Source organism: Eimeria necatrix, genomic scaffold (genome assembly GCF_000499385.1).
Source record: "Eimeria necatrix Houghton genomic scaffold, Enh_scaff446, whole genome shotgun sequence".
NCBI classification, from domain to species: domain Eukaryota; phylum Apicomplexa; class Conoidasida; order Eucoccidiorida; family Eimeriidae; genus Eimeria; species Eimeria necatrix.
The window spans coordinates 1-24,495 of record NW_013654332.1 but is presented as its reverse complement, the minus strand read 5'-3'; the positions used below and the strand labels follow the sequence as shown (position 1 = coordinate 24,495).

At 50.2% G+C, this 24,495-nt stretch overlaps 5 protein-coding genes across 5 annotated transcripts; 2 read left to right on the top strand and 3 right to left on the bottom strand.

The window, feature by feature from the left end:
* Positions 1-250: 250 nt before the first annotated feature.
* Positions 251-2,373, bottom strand: ENH_00054730 (elongation of very long chain fatty acids 4 protein, putative; the record flags this gene model as incomplete). Its single annotated transcript, XM_013581543.1, has 4 exons — positions 251-575; positions 1,105-1,269; positions 1,465-1,592; positions 1,981-2,373. 4 exons carry the CDS (start codon positions 2,371-2,373, stop codon positions 251-253), a joined length of 1,011 nt encoding a protein of 336 aa, XP_013436997.1.
* A 2,603-nt stretch (positions 2,374-4,976) lies between these two features.
* ENH_00054720 (hypothetical protein, conserved) lies at positions 4,977-6,610 on the bottom strand (the record flags this gene model as incomplete). The annotated part of the gene is made up of 2 exons (XM_013581542.1): positions 4,977-5,309; positions 6,428-6,610. 2 exons carry the CDS (start codon positions 6,608-6,610, stop codon positions 4,977-4,979), a joined length of 516 nt encoding a protein of 171 aa, XP_013436996.1.
* Positions 6,611-10,022: 3,412 nt separating this feature from the next.
* Positions 10,023-14,872, top strand: ENH_00054710 (hypothetical protein, conserved; the record flags this gene model as incomplete). The annotated part of the gene is made up of 8 exons (XM_013581541.1): positions 10,023-10,025; positions 10,512-10,742; positions 10,931-11,017; positions 11,513-11,676; positions 12,187-12,349; positions 12,816-12,981; positions 13,740-13,944; positions 14,470-14,872. The coding sequence occupies 8 exons, from the start codon at positions 10,023-10,025 to the stop codon at positions 14,870-14,872; spliced, it is 1,422 nt and encodes a 473-aa protein (XP_013436995.1).
* A 656-nt stretch (positions 14,873-15,528) lies between these two features.
* Positions 15,529-20,895, bottom strand: ENH_00054700 (ATP-dependent RNA helicase, putative; the record flags this gene model as incomplete). The annotated part of the gene is made up of 5 exons (XM_013581540.1): positions 15,529-15,569; positions 16,072-16,267; positions 19,852-20,135; positions 20,358-20,525; positions 20,601-20,895. 5 exons carry the CDS (start codon positions 20,893-20,895, stop codon positions 15,529-15,531), a joined length of 984 nt encoding a protein of 327 aa, XP_013436994.1.
* A 1,136-nt stretch (positions 20,896-22,031) lies between these two features.
* On the top strand, positions 22,032-24,434 carry ENH_00054690 (hypothetical protein, conserved; the record flags this gene model as incomplete). The annotated part of the gene is made up of 3 exons (XM_013581539.1): positions 22,032-23,910; positions 24,066-24,217; positions 24,340-24,434. Coding segments are annotated over 3 exons (2,126 nt in total), but the record flags the coding sequence as incomplete, so codon positions are not given.
* Positions 24,435-24,495: the final 61 nt, after the last annotated feature.

Sequence of the window (24,495 nt, the reverse complement as noted above, 5' to 3'; positions counted from 1 at the left end):
CCCCCAGATTCAAGCGAGCATTTTGAAATCAGTGCGCCGTGGGCGGCAGCAGGCGAGTACGTGGCTGCCAGCAGCAGCAGCAGCAGCAGCAGCAGCAGCAGCTGCAGCAGCAGCAGCAGCAGCAGCAGCTGCAGCAGCAGCAGCAGCGCAGCAGCAGCACGGCGCAGGTCGATCGGCTCTGGGGCCCTCAAGCCCGCCAGCTGCGCAGCAAGAGCGCCGCAGGAGAGAAGCATCGCCGCAGCAGCAGCAGTCACAAGGCCTTGACCTTGCCCCTGCCGCTGCTGCTGCTGCTGCTGCTGCTGCTGCTGCTGCTGCTGCTGCTGCGGCCGTAGGTCTTCTTGCTGAAGTTGTGGAAGAGCAGAAAAAGGCTCAAAACGTAGAAGAAATACCCCACTGTCACTCGAAAAGGATATTTGCAAGACTTGTGGAAATAAACATGATAAGCTGCATGCAAACTCATCGACAAGAACTGCAGCATTTGCAACTTCGTCACAAACTGCTTCACCACGCGCGCCACGCCGCAGTTCAGACTCGCCAGCAGGTAGTACGCGTACATCACCACGTGCACCAGCCCGCTGCAGCAGCAGCAGCAGCAGCAGCAGCAGCAGCAGCAGCAGATCGGGTCCTGCTGCTGCAGCAGCGGCAGATCGGGTCCTGCTGCAGCAGCAGCAGCAGCAGCAGATCGGGTCCTGCTGCGGCAGCAGCAGTGGCGAAGAGCGGGATGCCGCAGCAGCAGCTGGGCCTGCCACTCCGCCAGCAGCAGCAGCAGCAGCAGCAGCAGCAGCAGCAGATCGGGTCCTGCTGCGGCAGCAGCAGCGGTGAAACGCGGCCTGCCGCAGCAGCAGCTGGGCCTGCCACTCCTCCAGCAGCAGCAGCAACAGCAGCAACAGCAAAAACAACAGCAGCAGCAACAGCAAAAACAACAACACAAGCAACAACAGCAACAAAACAACAACAACGGCAGCAACAACAACAGCAAAAACAACAACAACAGCAGCAACAACAACAGCAAAAACAACAACAGCAACAACAGCAACAACAACAGCAACAGCGACAGCACAGCAGCAGCAGCAGCAGCAGCAGCAGCAGCAGCAGCAGCAGTACTTGAGTGCGACGACGTAGTAGATCTCGCCGTCGAAGCCGACGCTGGCGTTGACCCAGGAAATGTAAATGACAGAACTGTGGTGGTAAACATGAAGAAAAGAAACTTGCCGCCAGTTGCCCCGCACTATCATGAAGACAGTGTCCAGCAGGTCGAGGTACTTTAGCCTGACAAGCAAACCCTAAACCCTAAACCCTAAGCCCTCCTGAACCCTCCCAAGCCCTCCTAAACCCTCCCAAACCCTCGGGGGCCCTTCGGGGCCTTTTTGGGGCCCTCTGGGGCTTCCCAGGGCCTTCGGGGGCCTCGGGAACGGGCAGCTAGGGTTTAGGGTTTAGGGTTTAGGGTTTAGGGTTTGGGTTCACATGTAGAAGAACCAGGTGACCTCGGCCATGCGGGTGTTGGGGACGTTGAAGCGGTTGCAAACAAAAGAATAGTTTTCAGTTTGCCAAACGTCGAAGACGCGGACGACGAGAAAGCTGCAGAGCAGCACCTGTACGTACACCCCAGCAGCAGCACCGTCGGGGTGTCTGTGGACCTTTGGGGTGTCTGTGCACCTTTGGGGTGTCTGTGCACCTTTGGGGTGTCTGTACACCTCAAACTCCGCATTTTCGCGCGGAATTCCCTTTTTGTTTTCAAGTCGGCCCCGCGGCGGCGCCGCGGAGAAAGCGGCTGAGAGGCGGCGGGGGGCGGCGGGAGGCGTCGGGCGCGCGGTGTACGTACACCGGAGGCGGCGGGGGAAGGTTTCGCGCGGAAAGCGGCGGAAACTCGGAAAGTGGGCCGGCTAGAAAAGTGGGGAATGCAAAATGAAAGGCATTTGCGAAAAAAAGAAGAGAAAAGGAGGCGGATCGGCGGCGGATCGGGCGGAGTTCAAGTTTTACCTGGGCTGCGTTGTAGACGGCCTGGCAGACGAAGACGGGCCCGATCTTCTCCAACAAACTCTTTTCTTTTCTTTGAGAGACTGAATGCGACGCAGAGCCCCTAAAGGCGAGCAAACTGAGGCCCACGAGCAGCAAATAAAGGCCCGTGACCAGCGCCATGTCCTTGCCGTCCATCATGGGCAGCCCGCTGTTCTGCCGCGCGGCCGGCGGCAGCTCCGGCGCGTAAAAAGCCAACACTGCTTCTGCTGCTGCGTCGACTTTGCGAAAAAAAGAAACTGAAGAGCTGCTGCTGTGCACCAGCGCGCTCTTCAGCGGCCCCAGCGCTGCAGCAGCAGACTGCAGCCAGGGGGCCTCGGGGGCCAGCAGCCGCGCCCACGCGTCGGTACTCGCCATCGTGCCGCTCGCAGCAGCAGCGGCGCGCCAGCAGCAGCGCAGCAGCAGCAGCAGCAGCAGCAGCGGCGGCGCCAGCAGCAGCGGCAGCGGGCGAGCGCCTGCAGCAGCAGCAGCAGCAGCAGCAGCAGCGGCAGCGGCAGCGGCAGCGGCAGCAGCAGCGAGCGAGCGCTCGGAGACCCGGACGGAACGCAGCAAACACCGCCAAATCAGTTCAGCCTCCCCTCCTGCTGCTGCTGCTGCTGCTGCTGCTGCTGCTGCTGCTCGCGGGGCCGCGCGACAGAGGCAAAAAGGAAAGGGAAAATGCAACTCCAGCTAATTCTAAATCTTAGCAGCACACCGGCCGACAAACGGACAAGACAAGACGGGTACCCGCCCGTGGCTGCGCGCTTGCTGCTGCTGCTGCTGCTGCTGCTACACAGCTGCTGCTGCTGCTTCCAACAGCCAGTTTGCTGCTGCTCGCGCCTATACAGCTTAAAAACAGGCCCCAACGACCCTTAACGCCGCCAGCAAATGTTAAAGAAAAAACTACGAAAGTCCAGCAAGCAGTCACACAACAAAGAGCAGCAGCAGCAGCAGCAGCAGCAGCAGCAGCAACACAACCACTCATGCAGCAGCAGCGCACCAGGCAGCAGCGTCGGCGGCTGCTGCTGCTGCTGCGGCTCCACCTGCCAGCAGCAGCAGCAGGCTCCGCCCCTCTTCTTCCTTCTATCCAGATCTTTTGTTTTTTAATTATATTCTTTAATTTTTAATTCGCTTTTGTCTTTCGAAGCTGCAGCAGCAAACGCAGCAGCCGCGCAGAGCCCGCGCTGCTGCGGCTGCTCCCCCCGCTCCAAAGCCTACGAGACACGCCCAGCTTCCTCTTTTTTCCTATTTTTAATTCAAATTTATTTATTTTTTCTTTTATTTCTTCTTTTTATTTCCCTTTCGCGCCTCCGAAACCCCCCAGCCGCCGCCCCCTCCGCCGACGACCTGCTGCACGTTCAACTTCCCCAAATTCGCAAATCTCCACTAATCTTCTCCATTTCGAATATTTCAAAAACACTTTTCAATTCCTTTTCTTTTATTTCCACTTTTTTTAAACTTTTAACTTTTTCTAAACACCACCGAAGCCTAACCCCACCCCAGCCAACGTGCAGCCCTGCAGCGCAGCACAGAGCGTCGTGCTGCAGCAGCAGCAGCAGCAGCAGCAGCAGCAGCAGCAGCAACTAAAGTGGCTGCAAACCTCCAATGTCCTTTATGATTTTCATTGCAGTTAAAAAAACTAATTCAAAACTTTAAGCAAAATTGAATTTCTGGCCGCTGCAGCCACGCAGACGCAACAGCCCCACCAACACGGCAGCAGCAGCAGCTGCTGCAGCAACAGCTGCAGCAGCAGCTGCAACAGCAGCCGCAGCAGCAGTTAAATCTGCAGCAGCTGCTTCTGTAGAGGCATGGGCAAGGCCCCAACAGCCTACTCTTTGCTGCCCAGCTGCTGCTGCTGCTGCTGCAGCTGCTGCAGCAGCAGCAACAGCTGCTGCTGCTGCTGCTGCAAGCCCCCCCGCCAGGCCCGCTGGAGAGTCCCTGCAGCACTTTTGCTGCTTTTGCAACTTTCTTGAATTCAGCAAAAAGCCACTTGAAGTAAAAGTGCTTCCGGCACGCAAACCCTAAACCCTAAACCCTAAACCCTCGGGGATTTAGGGAGTTAAGATGATGTACAGTTTTGGCCCTTAGGCTGTCTGAACACCCTAAACGCGCTCCAGAACTGCCTAGGGTTTAGTGCTTAGGGTTTAGGGTTTAGGGTTTAGGGTTTGCTGGGGGTTTCGAAAACCCTCAAATGGACTTTTGCTGCGAACTGCTGCTGCAGTTCTGTAAAGGAGAAAAAGAAATAAAGCAGCCTTCAGGTGTACATACACCCCAGATAACTAACAAAGTGCCCTGCTGCTGCAGCTGCGGCGACAAGTTGCTGCTGCTGCTGCGGCTGCTGCAGCAGCAGCACGGCGCGCTGCTGCAGCACGGGCTTGCTGCTGCAGCTGCTGCGCTGCTGCGGCAGCAGCAGACGCGGCGCCGCGTTGCTGCTGCTGCCCATTCTTCCGCTGCAGCGCCCACTGCAGCAGCAGCAGCAGCAGCAGCAGCAGTAGCAGCAGCAGCAGCAGCAGCAGCAGCAGCAGTAGCAGCAGCAGCAGCAGCAGCAGCAGCAGCAAAGACCACCCTGTGGGTTCCTTCTCTTTGCACTCGCCGCAGAGTCAGGAAGCAGCAGCTCCACTTTGCTGCTGCAGCAGCTGCGAGCAGCAAAAGACATTTTTAGGAAGCAAAAAAGAATTCTGAAAATGCATTAAAAGATATTCAATGCAGCAAAAAAGAAATCCAAAAGTGCTGCAGCAAATTAACAAACGGACTAATGCAGCAGCAGCAGCAACGAAAACAGTAGCAGCAACTGCAGCAGCAGCAGCAACAACAAAGACAGCAGCAGCAGCGACAACAAAGACAGCAGCAGCAGCAGCGAAAACAGCATCAGCAGCAGCATTAAAAGCAGCAGCAAAACGGCAGCCGCCGCCGCCGCAGCAGCAGCAGCAGCAGCAGCAGCAGCCGCAGCAGCAGCAGCAGCAGGTGTACGTACACGAGTTTCAGGGCTGTTCTGCGATTTTTGCGCTTTTTCGAATGGCATCAATGGCGTTGTTTTTATCTTGTTGAGAAGCAAAGAAGTGGTTTGCTGCTGCTGCGCTGCTGCTGCTGCTGCGCTGCTGCTGCTGCTGCTGCTGCTGCTGCTGCTGCAGCTCGTCGAGCTCCTCGAAAGCCTCCACGCCTGCTGCGTTGAAGCTGAAGCGAAACTTTGCTGCCAACGGAGACACCAAGTGGACATCAGGGTCTCCGAAATAACTTCTGAAATAACTTCTTGAAGAGTAAAACACAAAAGGTTCGCGGCTCACGGCCAAGGTCATCCGCAGCAGCCCCCGCAGCTGCAGCAGCAGCAGCAGCAGCAGCAGCAGCAGCAGCAGACGCGGGAAAAAACGGGGCGGTGGGGACGCAGCAGCAGCGGGAACAGCAGCACCAGCAAGGGCAGAAGCAGCAGCGGCAGAAACACAAACGATGGAGCAGCAGCAGCAATTGCAGCAGCAGCAGCAGTTGCAGCAGCAGCAGCAGCAGTTGCAGCAGCAGCAGCAGCAGCAGCAGCGCAAAGTTGCATCAAGATTGCGCCAATTCACATGAAAGGCAGCAACTCACAAAACGAGGCAGCAAAAGCCCAAACTAAAGTTCATTTAAAATATTAAAAATATAATTATTTAAAAATAAATAAAATAAATAAAAGAAAATTATATGCATTGCACCCCAATGTAGTCAACTGCAGCAGCAGCAGCAGCAGCAAAGTCAACCCCTAGCAGCAGCAGCAACGAAGCCACTCCCCAGCAGCAGCAGCAGCAGCAGCAGCAAGGCACTCCCTAGCAGCAGCAGCAAAGCCACTCCTTAGCAGCAGCAGCAAAGCCACTCCTTAGCAGCAGCAGCAGCGGCAGCAGCATCAAAAGCACCATCAGCAGCACCATCAGAATCAGCAGCAGCAGCAGCAGCAGCAGCAGCAGCAGCAGCACAATCATCACCCCAATCACCACCATTCCCATCACCACAACGACGAACAAAATCCTCCCAATAAGCAGCAGCAGCACTGCAGCAGCAGCAGCAGCACTGCAGCAGCAGCAGCAGCACTGCAGCAGCACCATTGCATCAGCACCACTGCAGCAGCACCACTGCAGCAGCAGCGCCACTGCATCACCATCACCACCATCGCCATCATCATTATCATCATCATCATCAGCAGCAGCAGCAGCAGCAGCAGCAGCAGCACTGCAGCAGCAGCACTGCAGCAGCAGCACTGCAGCAGCAGCACCATTGCATCACCATCACCACCATCCTCATCACCATCATCACTACCATCATCATCATCAGCAGCATCATCATCAGCAGCATCATCAGCAGCAGCAGCAGCACTGCAGCAGCACTGCAGCAGCACAGCAGCAGCAGCAGCAGCAGCAGCAGCAGCACTGCAGCAGCAGCAGCAGCAGCAGCAGCAGCAGCAGCAGACCTGGTCGTCGATGAGTTTCCAAGTGAACTTCTGAGTGGCTGCGGCCCAAAAGGGCAGCCAAGAGCGGTGGCCAGTTTCCCAGTAGATGGCGCTGTACTGGGGGCCGTGTTCGAGGCTGACGGCTCTGAGAGAGTGGGGGGAAACTTCGGAAAAAGTCAGCTTTGCGGGGGCAAAGAGCACCATTTCCAGCGCCAAAACGAGGGTTTAGGGTTTAGGGTTTAGGGTTTAGGGTTTGGGGTTTAGGGTTTGGGGTTTGGCGCGCGCAAACGCGCGCTTTCCGCGAAAAAAACGCGCCCAAAGCTCCAAACGCAGACGCCAAGCCGCCCCGCGCTCCCCGGCCGGCAAAGCGCTCCCAAAAACGGGGAAAGCCTCGCAAAAAGGAAATATTTGAATTAAATAAATTAAATAAAAGAAAATTCGAAAAAATTGGAGTCCAACTGGAGGATCGGGGGGAGAAGAAGTGCGCAGCTGGCAGTCGGCGGCTGCGCGCGGCGCTCTGCGCGGACTCCGGGGCGCGGAAAGCCGGAAAGCGAAAGTTTTCGACTTGAAAGAGAAATAATAAACAAATAAATAATTCAAATTCCAATTCAATTCCAAACAAACTCTTTTTCGCTTCTTTTCCGCTCGCCGCCGCCGCATGCAGCAGCGGCCGCCGCAGGCGTCGAGACTCTGCGGTGTACAGACACCTCAGTCGTGGCCATTTCAGCTTTTCCACTTTCTTTTTATTTCGTTTTTATTTTCGTTTTTTTGTTTCTTTTCGGATCGCATTTTCAGTTTCTTTCGAAGTTCCGTCGTTGTTTCTCCGTTTTCTCGCCGCCTTGCGCAGATCTGCCTGCGGAATTCAAGAGTGTCCTGTCACGCATGCGCATGCTATTAGTGGATATACTTGCATAAAATGCATCATTAGAAACGTAAAATGCATAATTAAACAATTAAAATGAATTTAAATCGAAACTGTTCTTCTTTTTTGCATTTATTTCCGCAGACTTTCGCAAACAGACGCTCAGATATTCCCGCTGCAGCTGCTGCAGTGTCTAGCCAGCTTGGAAAAACCGGGAAAGGAAGCAAATTCAAATAAAACAGACTCTTTTTTTAAGTGCCAATTCAGCAGCACTCAGAAGAAATGTCAGAATTAAATAAATAAATTAAAAAGATTTGAATTAAATTGAAAAGATTTAAATTAAATTGAAAAGATTTGACTGAATTAGAACTTTGCTGCTTCGCTGCGGCAAAAGATAAAACGAAACGAAGCAGCAGCAGCACAGCAGCAAATCATGAAGCGCAGCAATTGAATTAAATATTATAATTTGAATTAGAAATTCAACAAAAACAAACATCCAAAATGTTCATTTGCTGCTGCTGCTGCTGCTGCTGTTTATGCTGTTGTTGTTGCTGCTGCTGCTGCTGCTGCTGTTGATGCTGTTTTTGTTGCTGCTGCTGCTGCTGTTGATGCTGAAAAGGGAAAAATTAATTTAATGAAATAATTGTTTTGTTAATTTGTTTAAAACAAACTAATTAATTAATTGCTTAATTAATTCGTCCAAATTAAATAAATGAATGAACTGTTTTATTAATTTGTCCAAAATAAAAAAAGAATTATTTTTAATGCAATTTATTAAGCTGAATAAATGAATTAATTCTCCAGTCAATTTGTTGTAAATAAATAAATGAATTAGCTGGCTAATTAGTTTGTTTGAATTGAATGGTTGAATTAATTAATAAATTAATCTTTTTAAATTTAATTAATTAATTTAATTAATTAATTTAATTAATTAATTTGCAAATTAATTTTTAAGAAGAAATTCTTAACTTCAAAATCAGCAGCAAAAGCTTAGCGGGGGCCTTCGCGAATTAAAAAAAGACCAAAAACAGAATAATAGTAAATAAATAAATATATAAATATATAAATATATAAATATATAAATATATAAATAGTATATAAGAAAATAAACGAATAAATAATAAATAAATACATAAATAAATAAATAAATAAATAAATAAATAAGTAGTTAATTAATTGATTAATTAGGTTGTTGGAAAAGATAAAACACAAAAGGGAAAATTAAGCAGCTGGGGGAAGGCAGCAAAAGAAATAAAACAAATAAGACATCTAGTCAAAAAGTACAATTAAATAAAAGAAATAAAGCATTTTAGTTAAAGTTGCAATTAAATGAAAGAATAAAACATTTATTTAATAAAAAATGGAAACAGAGAGAGAATTAAAAGAAAACAAAACAAATGTTTCAAGATTGCGGCACGAGCAAGCGGAGCAGCTGGAGGGCTTTTCAAAAAATAGAATTTGTTTGAATTAAAAAATAAAAATAGAATTTTTAATTGCATTTAATGCTGCTTATTTAAAAAAGGAAAGAAAAATAATTCTAATGAACTTTAAAACTTCACTTTGAATTTAAATTGAAGAAAAACGAAGCAAAAGCGTACGGTGTACGTACACCCGGCACAAAGCCCTTTCTTTGGAATTGCAATTTTAAAAAAATAAAATTTTAAATGAAATATCATTTAACGAATTTAAACCCTTTTTTGTTGTTTATTGGCATGTATATATACTTGTATTTACTTTATTTATTTATTTATTTATTTATTCATTTATTTATTAATTTATCGATTTATTTATTTATTTATTTGTTTTACAGATTTGCATGCGGCTGTACTTAAATAGTAAAACCCTGCGCATGCAAATTCGTCTGCTGTCTTTTTGCCGCTGCTTTTATTCTCCCTTTCAGCAGCTTCCAAATCTTAATGGTTTGAATTCAATTCTAAACGAAAGTGCTATGCCTCAAACTCTAAACCGTAAACCCTAAACCCTAAACCCTAAACCCTAAACCCTCGAGCCGCTAGGATGAGCCTGCGGTGGATCTAGCTGCTGAAACCCGAGTGGTCTGAATTTAATTTCATTTTTTCAACTAATAATTGAATTTATTTCTAATTTCCAAAGATTTGGAAAATAAAATGAATAAAAATGGACAAATAGTTGGGTTCGAGCGAAGAAGAAAAGAGAAACTCCGCCAACTCTTTCAAATCTAAACGCCGGAACGCCTCCTGATCTTCCTTGAGACTGAAACAATGAATTTAATTTAAATTAAATAATTTAATTTTAATTAAATAATTTAATTTATTTTATTTGACTGAAAAGAACCTTTTTGCAAGAGTTGAACCAAAGAAGGCTAGTGGCTGCTGGGGTGTCTGGACACCGCAGCGGCGGCGAAGGTCACCTGGGGAACGCCGCAGCTCGGAGAAGCGGAAAGCGCCAGAAATGGGGATTTGTTGGAATTTTAAATGAATTAAAATAAATAAATAAATAAAAAAAGATATATTTGATCAGATCTGTTCAAATAAAAGCTTTTATTCCTTTGTTTCCGCGCCCGCCTCCCCTCGCAGCCCGGCGCATGCGTTTCGAGCCAAGTTCGGACTCTCTTCGCAGAGTGTCCGTACACTCCAAAGGCCTTTATTAATTTTCTTTTTTTCATTTTGAAAATTAAATTCAAATTTAACTTCTTAATGGCCTCAGGGGCTGCAGCGAAGCCCAGAGGCGCCTCGAGGCTGCGCGAGCGATCTTCTTGAACTGCAGCTACTAAGAATGGTGAGACATTTTAATCATTTTCGACATTTTAAATCATTTTTAATCATTTTTGAGGCTTTTTGATCATTTTAAAGGACTTTTAATCATTTTTAAGGATTTATTCGATCGTTTTAAGCGATTTAAAAGCAAAAAGGGAGAAAAGATCCAAAAAGAACAACTCCGAGCACCTGGAAAGACTCCCAGAAGCGAAAGCTGAACAAAAAACGAAAAAAGCTCTTCAAAACTTTTCCACAAATTGCCGAAACTTGAACTGCTTTTAATGATTCAATTTATCCCTTCAACTGCCACTTGCTGCAGCAGCCTAAGGAGCAGCAGCAGGGGAATCTGAACTTGGTGAAATATGGCTGATTTTTGCAGCTTTTTGTTTCTTTGAGCATCTCTAAACTTGAATTTAAATCAACTTTAATTAAAAAAGGCTATTAGCTTCTGAAGCAGCAAAAAGCGCCGCTTTTTGCTGCCCTTTTGCTGCACTTCTGCTGCCCGCAGGCGCCCGCCAGCCGCCCGGCGCTGAGCTTTCGCTACCGCCGAATTGCTCCCGTCTCTGCAGCAGAAGAAACTCTTTTCAAGTCAAGTTCGTTTCCCCTCGGAGACAGCCATTTGTACATTACCGGAAAAGATCTTCCACTTCGACTTGGAAGTTTCTTCAACTCCAACGACTCCAGCAGCTCCCGCAGGCACTCCTCGCGCCTCACTCTCGAGGACATCTCCGAAATAGAAGTAAATAAAAGTAAAAACACAAAAAAGTTCTAAGTTCCCAGTTTGGACAGATCTGCAGCCACTTGCAGCGTCTGCTGGGACTTGGAGGAAAAAGCTGCAACACGAAGTAATTCGAATCCAGAAACTTGAAACAAAATAAATTAAAACAAATAAATTGAATTAAATAAATCTTTTTCTTCTTTTGGCAGAAACTCAAGGCTTTAGACCACACCAAGTTTTCCCTCCGCCCGCCCGTGGCGGAAGAGGACTTCGAGGAAAGAAAAGCAAAGGCGGCGGTGAGCAAATAAGTTTGAAATTGAGTTTTAAAACGAAAAAAATCGACAAAAAATGTTTTAATTCTTTTTTAAATGATTTGCAAAACAAATGCCGAAGCTTTTCCAAACTTGCAAACGCGGGTGCGGCGGCTGGGCTGTACGTACACCCCAGAAACGCATGCCAACTGCCCGATCCTCTTTGCGAAGATTCAGAAAAAAAATTCCCGGAAAGCTGCAAAAGAGTTTTATAAGAGTGTTTGCATTCACATTTTGTCGGTTATTTGAACAAAAAGAAATGCATTTTCCGAAAAAGAAGACGGAAAGCGGCGAATCTGAATTTCGTGAAATTCAGCTTTCCGCGGGTTTCAAGTCTTCTTTTCGCATTTATGAGTTCATTTTCTGCGCTTTCAAATTTGAATTGTTTTATTTAATTGTTTTATTTTACATTTAATTCATTTTATTGCACAAATTGAAGGCGAGGAGCCAAAGGCTGCACTTCCCTGCGGCGATCTGCAGGAACTGCGGACGCGGCTGCTGCGGATCGACAGCGAAAAAGACCGAAAAGATATTTTCCAAGACCGAGAAAACGAATTGTTTTCGAATTCCATTTTGAAAAAGGCGCAGGAGGCCGATGACGAAAGCAGAGAAGAAGTCCGAGCCATGAACAGCATCGTCCTCAAGTGCAAGGTCGACTCCATCCGAGACAAGCAAATTCAACTCAAGAGGCAAGCAAACACAAACCCTAAACCCTAAACCCTAAACCCTAAACCCTAAACCGTAAGTCTGGAGGTACGGGCTGAGCCCGAAAGCGTAGGTCTGAAGCCACTTGAATGCTGCACGTTGAAGCACTTTGTTCGAGCATTAGCAGTTAACCCTAAACCCTAGACACTGCAACCTAAACCCTAAACCCTAAACCCTAAACCCTAATGCGTGGTTTCCTTTCATTGCCCTCCAGCGTCTTCTGCCTTTTTAGTTGCGCATGCAAAGCCGCCCTTTTCCGCATTGCTGCTGCTGCAGCTCTGCATGCATTTTAATTATTTTCCATATTTTGCTGCTGCACTGCCACTATTGCTGCTGCTGCGCCCAAACATAATTGTAATAATGGCAGAAATGGAAAAAGAGTGGCCAGTTTTCTTTTTCGCTGCTGCTGCTGCTGCTGCTGCTGCTGCTGCTGCTGCTGCTGTTCGCAGGGAGGCAGCAGCAGAGCGGCAGCGGCTGCAGCAGGAGCTGGAGGAGTCGCTGGAGAAGGAAAGACTGCTGCAGATAAAAGCAGCACAAGAAAGTGAAAAAGAAAAACTTGCAAAAATGCGAATGCAGGAAGAAATGATTAAGCAGCAAATTGCAGAAAGAAGGGTGCGCCTTACTCCCTTTTAAACGCAGCAGCAGCAGCAGCAGCAGCAGCAGGAAGTTAGCAGCAGAAGCAGCAGCAGCAGCAGTTGCAGAAAGTCAGCGGCAGCAGCAGCAGCAGCAGCAGCAGCAGCAGCAAGCATTACGTGCTCAGGGTCGTAGTCTTCTTCTTTTCTTTTGATATTTAGTCTATTCAAAAGGAGGAGCAGCAGCAGCTGCTGCTCCTTCACAGCAGCAGCAGCAGCAGCTGCTGCTGCTCCTTGACAGCAGCAGCAGCAGCTGCTGCTGCTGCGCAGCTTTTGCTGCCATTAGGGGGGGCTGCTGCCGCAAGCTGATGTTGCTGCTGCTGCTTCTCCTTTTGCTTGTGCTGCTGCTGCCTCTACTCCTGCTGCTGTCGCTGCTTTTTCTCCTCCTTCTGCCGCTGCTGCTGCTGCTGCTGCTGCTGCTGCTGCTGCTGCTGCTGCTGCTGCAGCTGAAGCGGGAGCTGGAGCTGGCGCAGCGGGAGAAGGAAAGGGAAATGATTTTGGAGCAAATGGAAGTTTTGAAACTTCAAGAAGAAATTGCGAAAAAACAAAAAGCGGAAAACGCCAAACAACTTCGACTTGAAGTCAACGCCAGAAACCAAATTCTGCTTCAAGGTCAAAGCCAGTTCATTTATTTATTTGTTTATTTTAATTAATTTAATTTAATTAATTTAATTAATTCAATTTAATTTAATTTAATTGATTTAATTTAATTCAATCGATTTAATTTAATCAATTTATTTTAATTTAATTGCTTGCAATTAAATGGATTGGTTGTAATTAGATTGAATTAGCTGCAATTGAGTGGGGCTAAATATGACTAAATGGAACTAATTGGAGTTAAATGAATTAATTTAAATTAAATGAATTAATTGGATTTAAATGAATTACTTGAAATTAAATGAATTAATTTCAATTAAATGAATTAATTGAAATTAAATCAATTACTTGGATTTAAACGAATTACTTGGAGTTAAATGAATTGATTGAAATCAAGTGAATTAATTGTAATTAAATGAATTACTTCAAATTAAATGAATTGATTGAAATTAAATGAAATTAATTGAAATTAAACTGCAAATAATTAAATACAAAAGCCCAACATTTCCCTTTTCCTTGCCGACAATATCCCCCTTTTATTCTTTTTGAAAAGCAGCAGCAGCAAAAAGAACAAAAAGAAAAAAAAGAAATAAAAATGATTTTCGAATTTTGCAAAATGGCGCCGGCCGGCGCGCGAGGTGTACGTACACCTGAGCGGCGGCGCGGCGAGGGGGGGGTGTCGGAGTTCTCTCACTTTTATTTTTTTTGAATTTTTGAATTTTTGAATTTTCCCTTTATTATTATTTTAAATTTAATTTTGTTTTTGGATTCAGAAAAGAAAGAAAGAGAGGCTCTGGAGCTGCTGGAAGAAGCCAAGATCGTGGCTTACCAGCAGGAGAAGATCCGCAGAGAAAAGGAACTTGAAGAAAAAAAAAAAGAAATCGAAAATGCAAAACTAAAAAGTTATAAATTCATTTGCGACAAACGAGACCAACAAATCGACCAACTCGCCAAACTCGACGCTCTGCGCGCCCGCAGGTCAGTTTTCAATAAATTCAAATTTTATTTTTTCTTTTTATTTCTTTTATTCTTTATTCTTTCTTTTATTCTTTTATTCTTACTTTTGTTCTTTTATTCTTTCTCTTGTTCTTTTATTCTTTCTTTTATTCTTTTATTCTTTATTCTTTCTTTTATTCTTCTATTCTTTCTTTTGTTCTTTTATTCTTTCTTTTTATTCTTTTATTCCTTCTTTTGTCCTTTCATTCCTTTATGCCTTCTTTCTTCGTCTTATTCTTTTGTTTTTTCTTTTACTCTTTCTTTTGTTCCTCCCTTTGTACTTCTCTTTTAATCTTCCTTTAATTCTTTCTTTTATTCTTTTTTTTTTCTTTTCCTCCCAATCTTACATTTTTAATCTTTTAATTGAAATAAAATTTCCAAACCCTTTTGCTTCCTGGCCTTCAACTAGCTGCTTCACTCCCAAAGAAAGCCCCCTGGCTGCCTCCCCAGCCGCCCGGGGTTTAGGGTTTAGGGTTTAGGGTTTAGGGTTTAGGGTTTGGAGTGAAGGGCGATGGCGGAGCGGGAAAGGGCGGAGAGGGCGAAGGAAGAAGCAGCAGCAGCAAAGCAGCGGGAGATGAACGAAGCTCTTGCTGCAGTGCGGAAGCAGCAGCAGCAGCAGAAGCTGCTGCAGCTTGCTGCTGCTGCAGTGAGCGAGAAGCAAGAGTACGAACGAGTTGCTGCAGCGCAGCAGCAGCTAGCGCTAGCTGAGCTAGCCAAGCAGCAAGCAGCAAAACAAAAACGCATGCAACACATGCAAGAGTTGAAGAAACAAATTCAAGAAAGACTTTCGCAAATCGAAAAAATCAAAAAGACCCAAATGCAGGAAGCCGAGGAACTCCGCAGGGCCGAAGAAGAAAACCAAAGAGCCATCGAAAGAGCCAGGGCAAGGCCACCAAACCCTAAACCCTAAACCCTAAACCCTAAACCCTAAACCCTAAACCCTAAACCCCAATCTCTTGACTCGAGATCCAGGTCCCCCAGCTCTCAAAGGAAAGCCCTGTATCTCTAAACCCTAAACCCTCGGAGGCCAAACCCTAGAGCAGGGTTTAAGGCTCTGCTTGTACACCCGTAGCCTTAGGCCCCGCCAAACCCTAAACCCTAAACCCTAAACCCTAAACCCTCGAGTTGTGGAGCTGGTTCGCAGGAGAGAAAACTGGCCGAGCTGGAAAAGCTGAACAACGCCGAAAAGTACATTGCTCAGCTCCGCAGGGTTCGCGCAAAGTGAAAAACGCATGCATGCATGCATGCATGCATGCATGCAAGCGTGCATGCATGCAAGCATGCATGCATGCAGAAAGGCCATGCATGCATGCACGCATGCGTGCATGTATGCATGCAGCAAGGCCCGGCGGCCCAGTGGTCAGGTGACCAGTGGTCCACTGCATGCATGCACGCCTGCATGCAGCTGGGCCTGCCTGTGTGGGGCGGCGGCTTTGAATTGGTTTGGGCGGCGCTGCAAACGCAGCAGTTGGGGCCCTCGAACGAATCGAAACTAAAGCGCAAATTGCATGCATGCATGCGTGCATGCATGCATGCATGCATGCACGCATGCATGCAAAAACAACTCTAGTGGCAAAACTGACGCTTGTCTCCAGGGTCCCTCACGCCTGCACACAGCACACCAAACACCCACGCGCAACTCTCGCATGCATGCATGCATGCATGCATGCATGCATGCATGCATGCATGGCAGTTGTATGCATGCATGCACGGATGCACGCAGCTGCGCTTGCATGCAAACAGACACGCATGCATGCATGCATGACAACTTGAATGACAGAAAAATTCAAAAGGGGAAATGCAGAAAGTGAAAGGGGCATTTGGCGACGGCTGCAGGCCCAAAGGAACCTTTGGTGGTGTACATACACTTGAAAGGCTCAACGGAAATTTTGCATGCATGCAAATGCGGCAAACGGCGTTTGCGCGTTTTCTCGCGAATTCACTGATTTAATGCATTCACAAGTGGATTTAGAATTGCATTTGGAGCTTTTTGAGTCCAAAAAGAAACAAAATCGGCGAAAAAGTCGGCTTTCGCGGGGTGTACGTACAGCGCGGGGTGTACGTACACCGCGGGGTGTACGTACAGCGCGGGGTGTACAGGCAGCTCACCGTACGGGTTGGCGGCGGAGAATTTGTGGCCGCTGGCGTTGCATTTATTTTTCTTTTTGTCTGTTGGTGTTCTTCCTTTTGCTTTTAAATTTAAATCCACTTTTGGAGGCACAGAAAAGCCAAAGGCGCGAGCCACTCGCTGCAAGTCCAAGTTGTACACATTGAAGATGTCTTTGAGCCCGTGGGAGGCGTAGGCCTGCGTTAGCAGCAGCAGCAGCAGCAGCAGCAGCAGCAGCAGCAGCAGCAGCAGCAGCAGCAGCAAAAAGAGTTTAATTTTATTTCTTTTTTCTTTTTTATTTCCACTTTTGTTGCTTCGCTTTATTCAATTCACTCCTTTGCTTCAATTCATCTTTTCCGTCGCTCTTTTGCCTCCAAGTGCCGCTCTTTGGCTCCATTGCGAAGCAACTTGTTCAATTCACCAATTCTCATTTAATTAATTAATTAATTAATTAATTAATTAATTAATTAATTGATTAATTAATTAATTAATTTATTTATCTTTTATTTGTTTGCAAGTTTATTATTTGTTCATTTATTTGTCTGCGGAAGGGAAAGGACCCAGCAACTCTTGTTCAAACAGCAGCAAAAACACGCATGCAGAACGAAGCAGCAGCAGCAGCAGCAGCAGCAGCAGCAGCAGCAGCAGCAGCAGCAGCAGCAGCAGCAGCAGCAGCTAGCAGCAGCAACAACGGGACACCCGAGGAGCTGCGACTAAAACGAAGTTATTTTAACTTAAAGCAAATTAAACCAAAATTAATTGAATTGAACTAAACTGAATTTCTTTAAAATGAATTAAATATAATTACTGGAGTGAATCAAATTCGCTGCTCTTCCTAAACCCTAAACCCTCGTAAACCCTAAAAGCCCTTCCAAACCTCCGTAAACCCTCATGAGCCGTAGTAAACCCTCACAAGCCCTCCTAAACCCTGGAAAACCCTACAAACCCTCGTAAACCCTCACAAGCCCTCATAAACCCTCGTAAACCCTAATAAACCTCCCCAAACCCTCGTAAAGCCTCGTAAACCCTAATAAACCTCCCCAAACCCTCGTAAAGCCTCGTAAACCCTAATAAACCCCCCAAACCCCCGTAAAGCCTCGTAAACCCTAATAAACCTCCCCAAACCCTCGTAAACCCTAATAAACCTTCCGAAAGCCTCGTAAACCCTAATAAACCTCCCCACAGCCTCCTAAACCCTAATAAACCTCCCCAAAGCCTCGTAAAGCCTCGTAAACCCTAATAAACCCCCCAAACCCTCGTAAAGCCCCATAAACCCTAGTAAACCCCCAAAACCCCCGTAAAGCCTCCTAAACCCTAATAAACCTCCCCAAAGCCTCGTAAAGCCTCGTAAACCCTAATAAACCCCCCAAACCCTCGTAAAGCCTCGCAAACCCTAATAAACCTCCCCAAACCCTCGTAGACCCTAATAAACCTCCCGAAGTCCTCGCAAACCCTAAAAAACCTCCCCACAGCCTCGCAAACCCTAATAAACCTCCCCAAACCCTCGTAAACCCTAATAAACCTCCCGAAGTCCTCGCAAACCCTAATAGACCTCCCGAAGTCCTCGCAAACCCTAATAAACCCCCGAATTCCCGCAAGGGGACTCACGTGCAAGTAAGACCTGTAGGCGTCTCTGGAGGACTTGTGGAGGTAGTAGTTTTTTTCGATGAGTCTTTCGAGCTGAGTCTGGACATTGGCGAGCTTGGAAGCCGGAAAAGAATATTCATTTAATGGAACTCCAGCTTTTTTCAAATATCGCAAAAAACCCAACTCTTCCGGCATCAAAAACATTAATGCTTTGCCTCTGCCGCCGGCGCCCCGCGCCGTGCGGCCCACGCGGTGTATGTACTCCCGCGGGTCGTCCGGCGGGTCCACTTGCACGATCCAGTCCACCTGCGACGCCCAAACTCCAAACCCTAAACCCTAAACCCTAAACCCTAAACCCTAAACCCTAAACCCTAAACCCTAGCCCTCACGCTGCACGGCGTGCGCGGAGCCGCCAAACGCTCTCCAGCTCGCGCGAACGAGCGAGGCCCGACCGCCGCGCTCCGGCCCCAAACCCCAAACCCTAAACCCTAAACCCTAAACCCTAAACCCTAGCCGTGGCGCTCGTGCGGCCCACTTTGGGGATGTCGAGGCCTCTGGCCGCGACGTCGGTGCAGAGCAAAATTCCCTTCTGCAGCAAACGCGCAAACGGCAGCAGCGCTGGGGTGTACGTACACCCCAGGAGCCGCAGCTTCGGCAGCCGCAGCAAACCCGAAGCAACAGCAGCAAAGCGGAAGCAACAGCAGCAAACCGGAAGCAACAGCAGCAAAGCGGAAGCAACAGCAGCAAAGCGGAAGCAGCAGCAGCAAACCGGAAGCAGCAGCAGCAAACCGGAAGCAGCAGCAGCAAACCGGAAGCAGCAGCAGCAAACCGGAAGCAACAGCAGCAAACCGGAAGCAACAGCAGCAAACCGGAAGCAACAGCAGCAAAGCGGAAGCAACAGCAGCAAACCGGAAGCAACAGCAGCAAAGCGGAAGCAGCAGCAGCAAACCGGAAGCAACTGCAGCAGCAGCAGCAGCAGCAGCAGCAGCAGCAGCAGCAGCAGGAAGGCACCTGTGCCTCGCAGAACTCGTAGTAAGTGGCCATTCTGTTGGCTTGTTTTTTTTTTCCGTGGATGCAAGAAGTGGGAAGGTCGATGTAGTTGAAGAGTTCGTCGTGGAAACGCACTGACATGCAACTGCTGAAGAAAACCATCACTTTCTTGTCCCGATTCTTTTTCAAAAAAGTAAACAACAACAAAAAGCGCTGCTCCGCAGGACAAATGACGAAGCCTTGCTGCAGTCCGGCCACGGTGGCCACGGCGTGCTGGACCTGCGGTGTACGTACACCGCAGACAGGACAGACTCGTCAAGTCCGGAACAGTTCCATTTGAATGGACTTTTCTCTTCGAATTAGTTCCTTTTTAACCCATTTAATTTCATTTATTTATTTATTTTATTATTATTTATTTATTTGGCAAAAGAAAGGCAAATTGCGCTGAAGTCCGGGACAGTTCCATTTGAATCGACTTCCCCTTTGATCCATTTAACTTCATTTAACTTATTTACTTTATTATTATTAATTTATTTTATTATTATTTATTTATTTTATTATTATTTATTTATTTGGCAAAAGAAACAAATTTTGTTTGAGTGCCGCGCGGACTTGCACGAGGACGGGTTTGTGGAGGGAAAGCCGCGCCAAGTCCGCGACTTTGGCCGTTTGCGTCGCGGAAAACAAACAAGTTTGTCTTTTTTTCGGAAGTAATTTCAAAATGGAATTCATTTCCTCTTCAAATCCAATTTCCAAAATTCTGTCCGCCTCGTCGATCACCAGCGACAACAAATTCTTGTACACGAAACCCTGCGAAACGCGCAGTGTACGTACACCCCACGCTCACCCAAATACCCCCACCCTCTTGAGGTGTACGTACACCCCAGAAAAACCCGCACCCTCTTCGGGTGTACGTACACCCCAGAAAAACCCCCACCCTCTTCGGGTGTACGTACACCGCAGAAAAGCGCACACCCACTCGGGGTGTACATACACCCCGCAGAAAAGCGCTCATTCTCTTGGGGTGTACGTACACCGCAGAAAAGCGCTCATTCTCTTGGGGTGTACGTACACCGCAGGAAAGCGCGCACCAACTTGGGGTGTACGTACACCGCGGGAAAGCGCTCACCCACTCGGGGTGTACGTACACCGCAGAAAAGCGCTCACTCTCTTGGGGTGTACGTACACCGCGAGAAAGCGCTCACCCGGGTGTTTTGCAAGTGGTCGAGGAGGCGGCCTGGAGTGGCGACCAGAAGATTAATTCCTTTGTTGAGTTTGTCGACTTCGCTGCGGCGGTTGGCGCCGCCGATGACCAGCCCGAGCGTTTGGGGCAAAAACTTGGCCACTTCTGCTGCCACTTCGAAAATTTGCAAAGACAATTCTCGAGTTGGAGAAATTACCAAAACTCCAGTTCCATTTCGCGGAAGGAACTTCACTTGGTACAGCAGCTCCAGCGCGGGAACCAGAAACGCCAGCGTCTTCCCCGACCCTGCAGCAGCAGCAGCAGCAGCAGCAGCAGCAGCAGCAGCAGCAGCAGCAGCGGGGAAGGGCGCGGCAGGAGTGATGCTCCGGGCACGACTGCGCGACGGGACGGCGAACGACGCAGCAGCAGCTAGTGCAGCTAGTGCAGCAGCAGCAGCTAGTGCAGCAGCAGCAGCAGCTAGTGCAGCAGCAGCAGCTAGTGCAGCAGCAGCAGCAGCAGCAGCAGCACCTGTTTTGGCTGCGCCGAGGACATCTTTGCCCTCGAGGAGCCTGGGAATGGACTTGGCCTGAATTTCTGTGAGTTTTTCCATTTTCATTTCCTTGAGGGCTTTCTTCACTGGCTCGCAAATGTCCAAACTTTCAAATAAAACTTCTGAAAAGAATGCTCCCGAAGGACCTGCAAACGCATGCATGCAGCCTCAGGTGTACGTACACCCCAACTCCCGCAGTCCATACACCGAAGCTCAGTTACCTGCAGGCGCGCTCGAGTCCGAAGAGGACGCCTCGCCAGCAGCAGCAGCAGCACTTTCTGCTGCTGCTGCTGCTGAGTTCCCGTCAGCAGCAGCTGCTGCTGGCGCTGCTTCCGCCTGCTGCTGCTGCTGCTGCTGCTGCTGCGGCTTCTCGTCGGCGGAGCTGCTGGCAGCAGCAGAGTCGTCTTCTGCTTGCGGGCGGGGGTTGGGCTCTTTGCGTTTCTTTTTTGCGGCACTTTCGGCATTTTCGGGCTCGCTGCGAAGCCGCTTCCGAGCTTTGTCCTTAGACCCCTTCATCTTGAATTCAGAAGCTGCTGCTGCTGCTGCTGTTGCTGCTGCTGCTGCTGCTGGTGAGAAGCAAACGAAGGGAACTCCTTCTCCAGCTCAAGCTTTCCAGTTTTGCAAAAGTTGAAAATAACGCCATCAACTGCTCGGAGCCGACGAACAGCTGGGCCTGGTCGCGGAAACCAGACTCGAGAGTCGGCTTGTGCAGAACTGGAAATCGGAATTCAAGAACTCGCGATCTGCAGGGAAGGAAGCGCGGAAAAGGCGAACAAGGGCCCCCAACGGAAAGCAAAACAATATTAATGTCCGAAATGAAATATATAAAGCCGAAATTTCCAGAAATTTCGCCAATTGAAGGGAGAAGGAGTGCAGCGGAAGGCACACTAAGGCGCAGCGCCTGCTGCTGGGGTGTATCGGCAGCTGCTCAGCGCGGCTCCCGCAGCTGCTAAGCCTCTCAACCGCGTCACTTTAAAGAATGTTTCAGTTTAAAAGGGAAATTGAATTCAAATAACCGCAGCAAAGCACTTAATGGCGCCGGCGCCCCACAAGCCTTGCCGGCGCAAGGGGCCCCTGGCTTCCGGGCTCCGCGGAAACTCGCCGATCCTCCCAGATATCTCCCTCGAAACCGGCGAATTAAACGGTAGGCACATTTAAAAACAAAATTGCATTCTTAATGGTCCATTTAGATCCCGAAGAACCGCTTTTTTCCCGGCTTTCCACCAGCCCCGCTCAGCAGCTGCACTGAACATTCAAATTCAACTCAGCGCATGCATGCGGGCGAGCTGGGGCTGCACGTCGCAAGCAGCAGGGGCGCATTGGCGCGTCAAATAAGTTGCCTCTTTTGCCTTTATTTTTTTGTGTCTGTCGAGAGGAATTGTTGTTGCTTTGCTGCTGCTGCTGCTGCTGCTGCTGCAGCTGCTGCGGCTCTTCTTCCGCTGATCTCCCGCCTGCAGCCAACAACGCCAGGGGCCCCCCTTTTCCCTGCAGGCTATTCGCCTCTGCTGCTGCTGAGCAGCAGCAAAGCAAGCCTCATTTGCTTTTTGCTGCTGCGCTGCAGCTCCAATTCAGAAGCAGCTGCGGGGGCCCCCGGCCTCCAGGCGCGCTGCAGCAGCAGCCGGGGCTGCCAGGGGGCCCCTGGCAGCTGCCCCATGGCACCCAGCACGGGGGCCCCCTCGGGGGGCCCCCCAGGAGAGGCGAGTGCCCCTAACAGCGTTCCAGCCGTTGCTGCTGAAGCAGCAGACCAAAAGCAGCAAGCAGCAGCAGCAGCAGCAGCAGCAGCAGCGCAGCCACATGCAGGGGCTGCTGCTCTAAATGGCAGCGCCACACAGGCGACTGAAGGAACTGCTGCTTCTACGCCGCCGCTAGCAGCAGCTTCCTCCACTGCAGCAGGTGCAGCAGCAGCAGAGCCAGCAGCAACAGCACCGGAGGCAGCAGCAGCAGCACCAGAGGGAGCAGCAGCAGCATCAGAGGCAGCAGCAGCAGCAGCACCGGAGGCAGCAGCAGCAGCTCCGGAGGCGGCAGCGGCGCACGGCGCTTTGCCCGCAGCAGAAGCTGCAGCATTTCCGGAAGCAGTAGCAGCAGCAGCAGCAGCAGCAGCACCGGCAGCAGCAGCACCGGCAGCAGCAGGAGCACCACAGGAGCAAGGCGCAGCAGCAGCAGCGCCTGCTGCTTCTGCTGCTTCCGACTCTGTAGCTGCTGCATCTCAATCAGCAGCACTTCTGCCCCCGTCAGCAGCAGCAGCAGCAGCGCCTGGCGCAGCAGCAGACCCTACAGCAGCAGCAGCAGCACCTGCAGCAGCAGCACCAGCAGCAGCAGCACCTGCAGCAGCTTCCCTCTCAGGCTCAGCACCCGCGGCAGCAGCAGACCCTGCGGGACCATCCCCCTCGCCATCAACAGCAGCCCCAGCCCCAGCAGCAGCAGCAGCAGCAGCCCCAGCAGCAGCAGCAGCAGCAGCAGCAGCAGCAGCAGCTGGTTTGCCTGCGTTATCGTCTGCAGTGCACGGGTGGGGCTGCGCGTCTGGGGAACTTTATTTGTCGGATTTTGAAAAGACACAAATTGAAAATTATTTTCTTTCTTTGGGGGCCCCCCCGGGGGGCCCCTGGCGGCTGATTTCAGTACCCGATTGGGGCCCCCGGGGAGACCCGAAGGGTAAGAAAAGCAGCAGCTTCCGGCGGTCCCAGGGGGCCCCTGGGGGCCCCCCCGGGGGCCTCGCGCTGCAGTACCCTGCTGCGCCGGGTCCTGCTGCAGCAGCAGCAGCAGCAGCTGCTGAGGGCGCGCGGCGCTCCTCGGTGGCGAGCTGCAGCAGCAGCAGCAGCAGCAGCAGCAGCAGCAGCAGCAGCAGCAGCAGCAGCAGTTCTTCCGCAGTGCCCGCGGAGCTTCCGAAGACGCGTTCCTCGCGGCTGCGTTCCTTGCAGGGGCCCCTGGAGAGCGGGGCCCCCGGGGGCCCCCCTATAGTCCCCTGTTTGCCAGGGGCCCCCCCGGGGGGCCCCCCGTGTCCCCCCGGGGTGCCCCCGGGGCCCCCCGGGGGCCCCCCGGGGGCCCCCGGGGGCCCCCCGGGGCCCCCCGGGGACCACTGGGCCCTCCGCATGCAGCGGATTCTGGTGGAGCTCTGCAAACAGCCCGTTTGTCTGCCCTTTTTGCCAAAAGTGTCTCCAAAAGACGCGCATTATGGAGAACTGGCCAGAAAGGTCTACCCAGCAGTGCCCCTGAGTCTGGAGACTGTGCTGCAGCGGCTGCAGCAGGGCCGCTACCGCAGCAGCGCGGAAGTCTTCAACGAAGTCTACAGCGTCTTTCTCTGCGCCTTTCGCTTTTACCAGCCCGGCCACCAGTACTGGATGATGGCCCACGAGGCGGCCTTGGCTTTCGGGGCTTTGGCTGCAGCAGAGCCGCTTGCTGCGGTCTTCCAGCAGCAGCAGCAGCAGCAGCAGCAGCAGCAGCAGCAGCAGCAGGGCGATGGGGCGCAGTGGCCGCTCGCGCCGCACGCCGCAGACACGCAGGACAACCGCAAACTCAGGGAAACGGCAGACGGTGCGAGACCGCAGCCGACGCCCTGCTGCTGCTGCTGCTGCTGCTGCTGCTGCTGCTGCAGCGGGTGCTGCTGCTGCAGCAGCAGCGGGGATTTGCGGCTGGCTAGGTCGAGCGGCGTGCTCCGGGGGTTGTGTGTGTGTGCTGCTGTGCTGCAGGCCGCGGGAAAACCAGGGCCGCAAAGGCAACACCAGCAGCAGCAGCAGCAGCAGCAGCAGCAGCAGCAGCAGCAGATGCGCCCGTGTCTGTGGAGGAGCGCCAGGCCTTTCAGGAGCTGCTGGCCCAAATGAACATGGACGCCCACTTCCAAGTGCGTCCCCAACTTGTTCATTTAGTCGCGATTTAGGGTTTAGGGTTTAGGGTTTAGGGTTTAGGGTTTAGGGTTTAGGGTTTAGGGTTTGGGGTTTGGGGTTTGGGGTTTGCGAGCTGCAGCTGTACAACACCTTCAAGGACAGGGCCAAATGGATTTCCTTCGACACGGGAGAAGTGGAACTCGATGATGGCGCCACGCTGCCTTTCGTCTTCAGGTGCTGCTGCTGCTGCTGCTGCTGCTGCTGCTGCTGCTGCTGCTGCTGCTGCTGCTGCTGC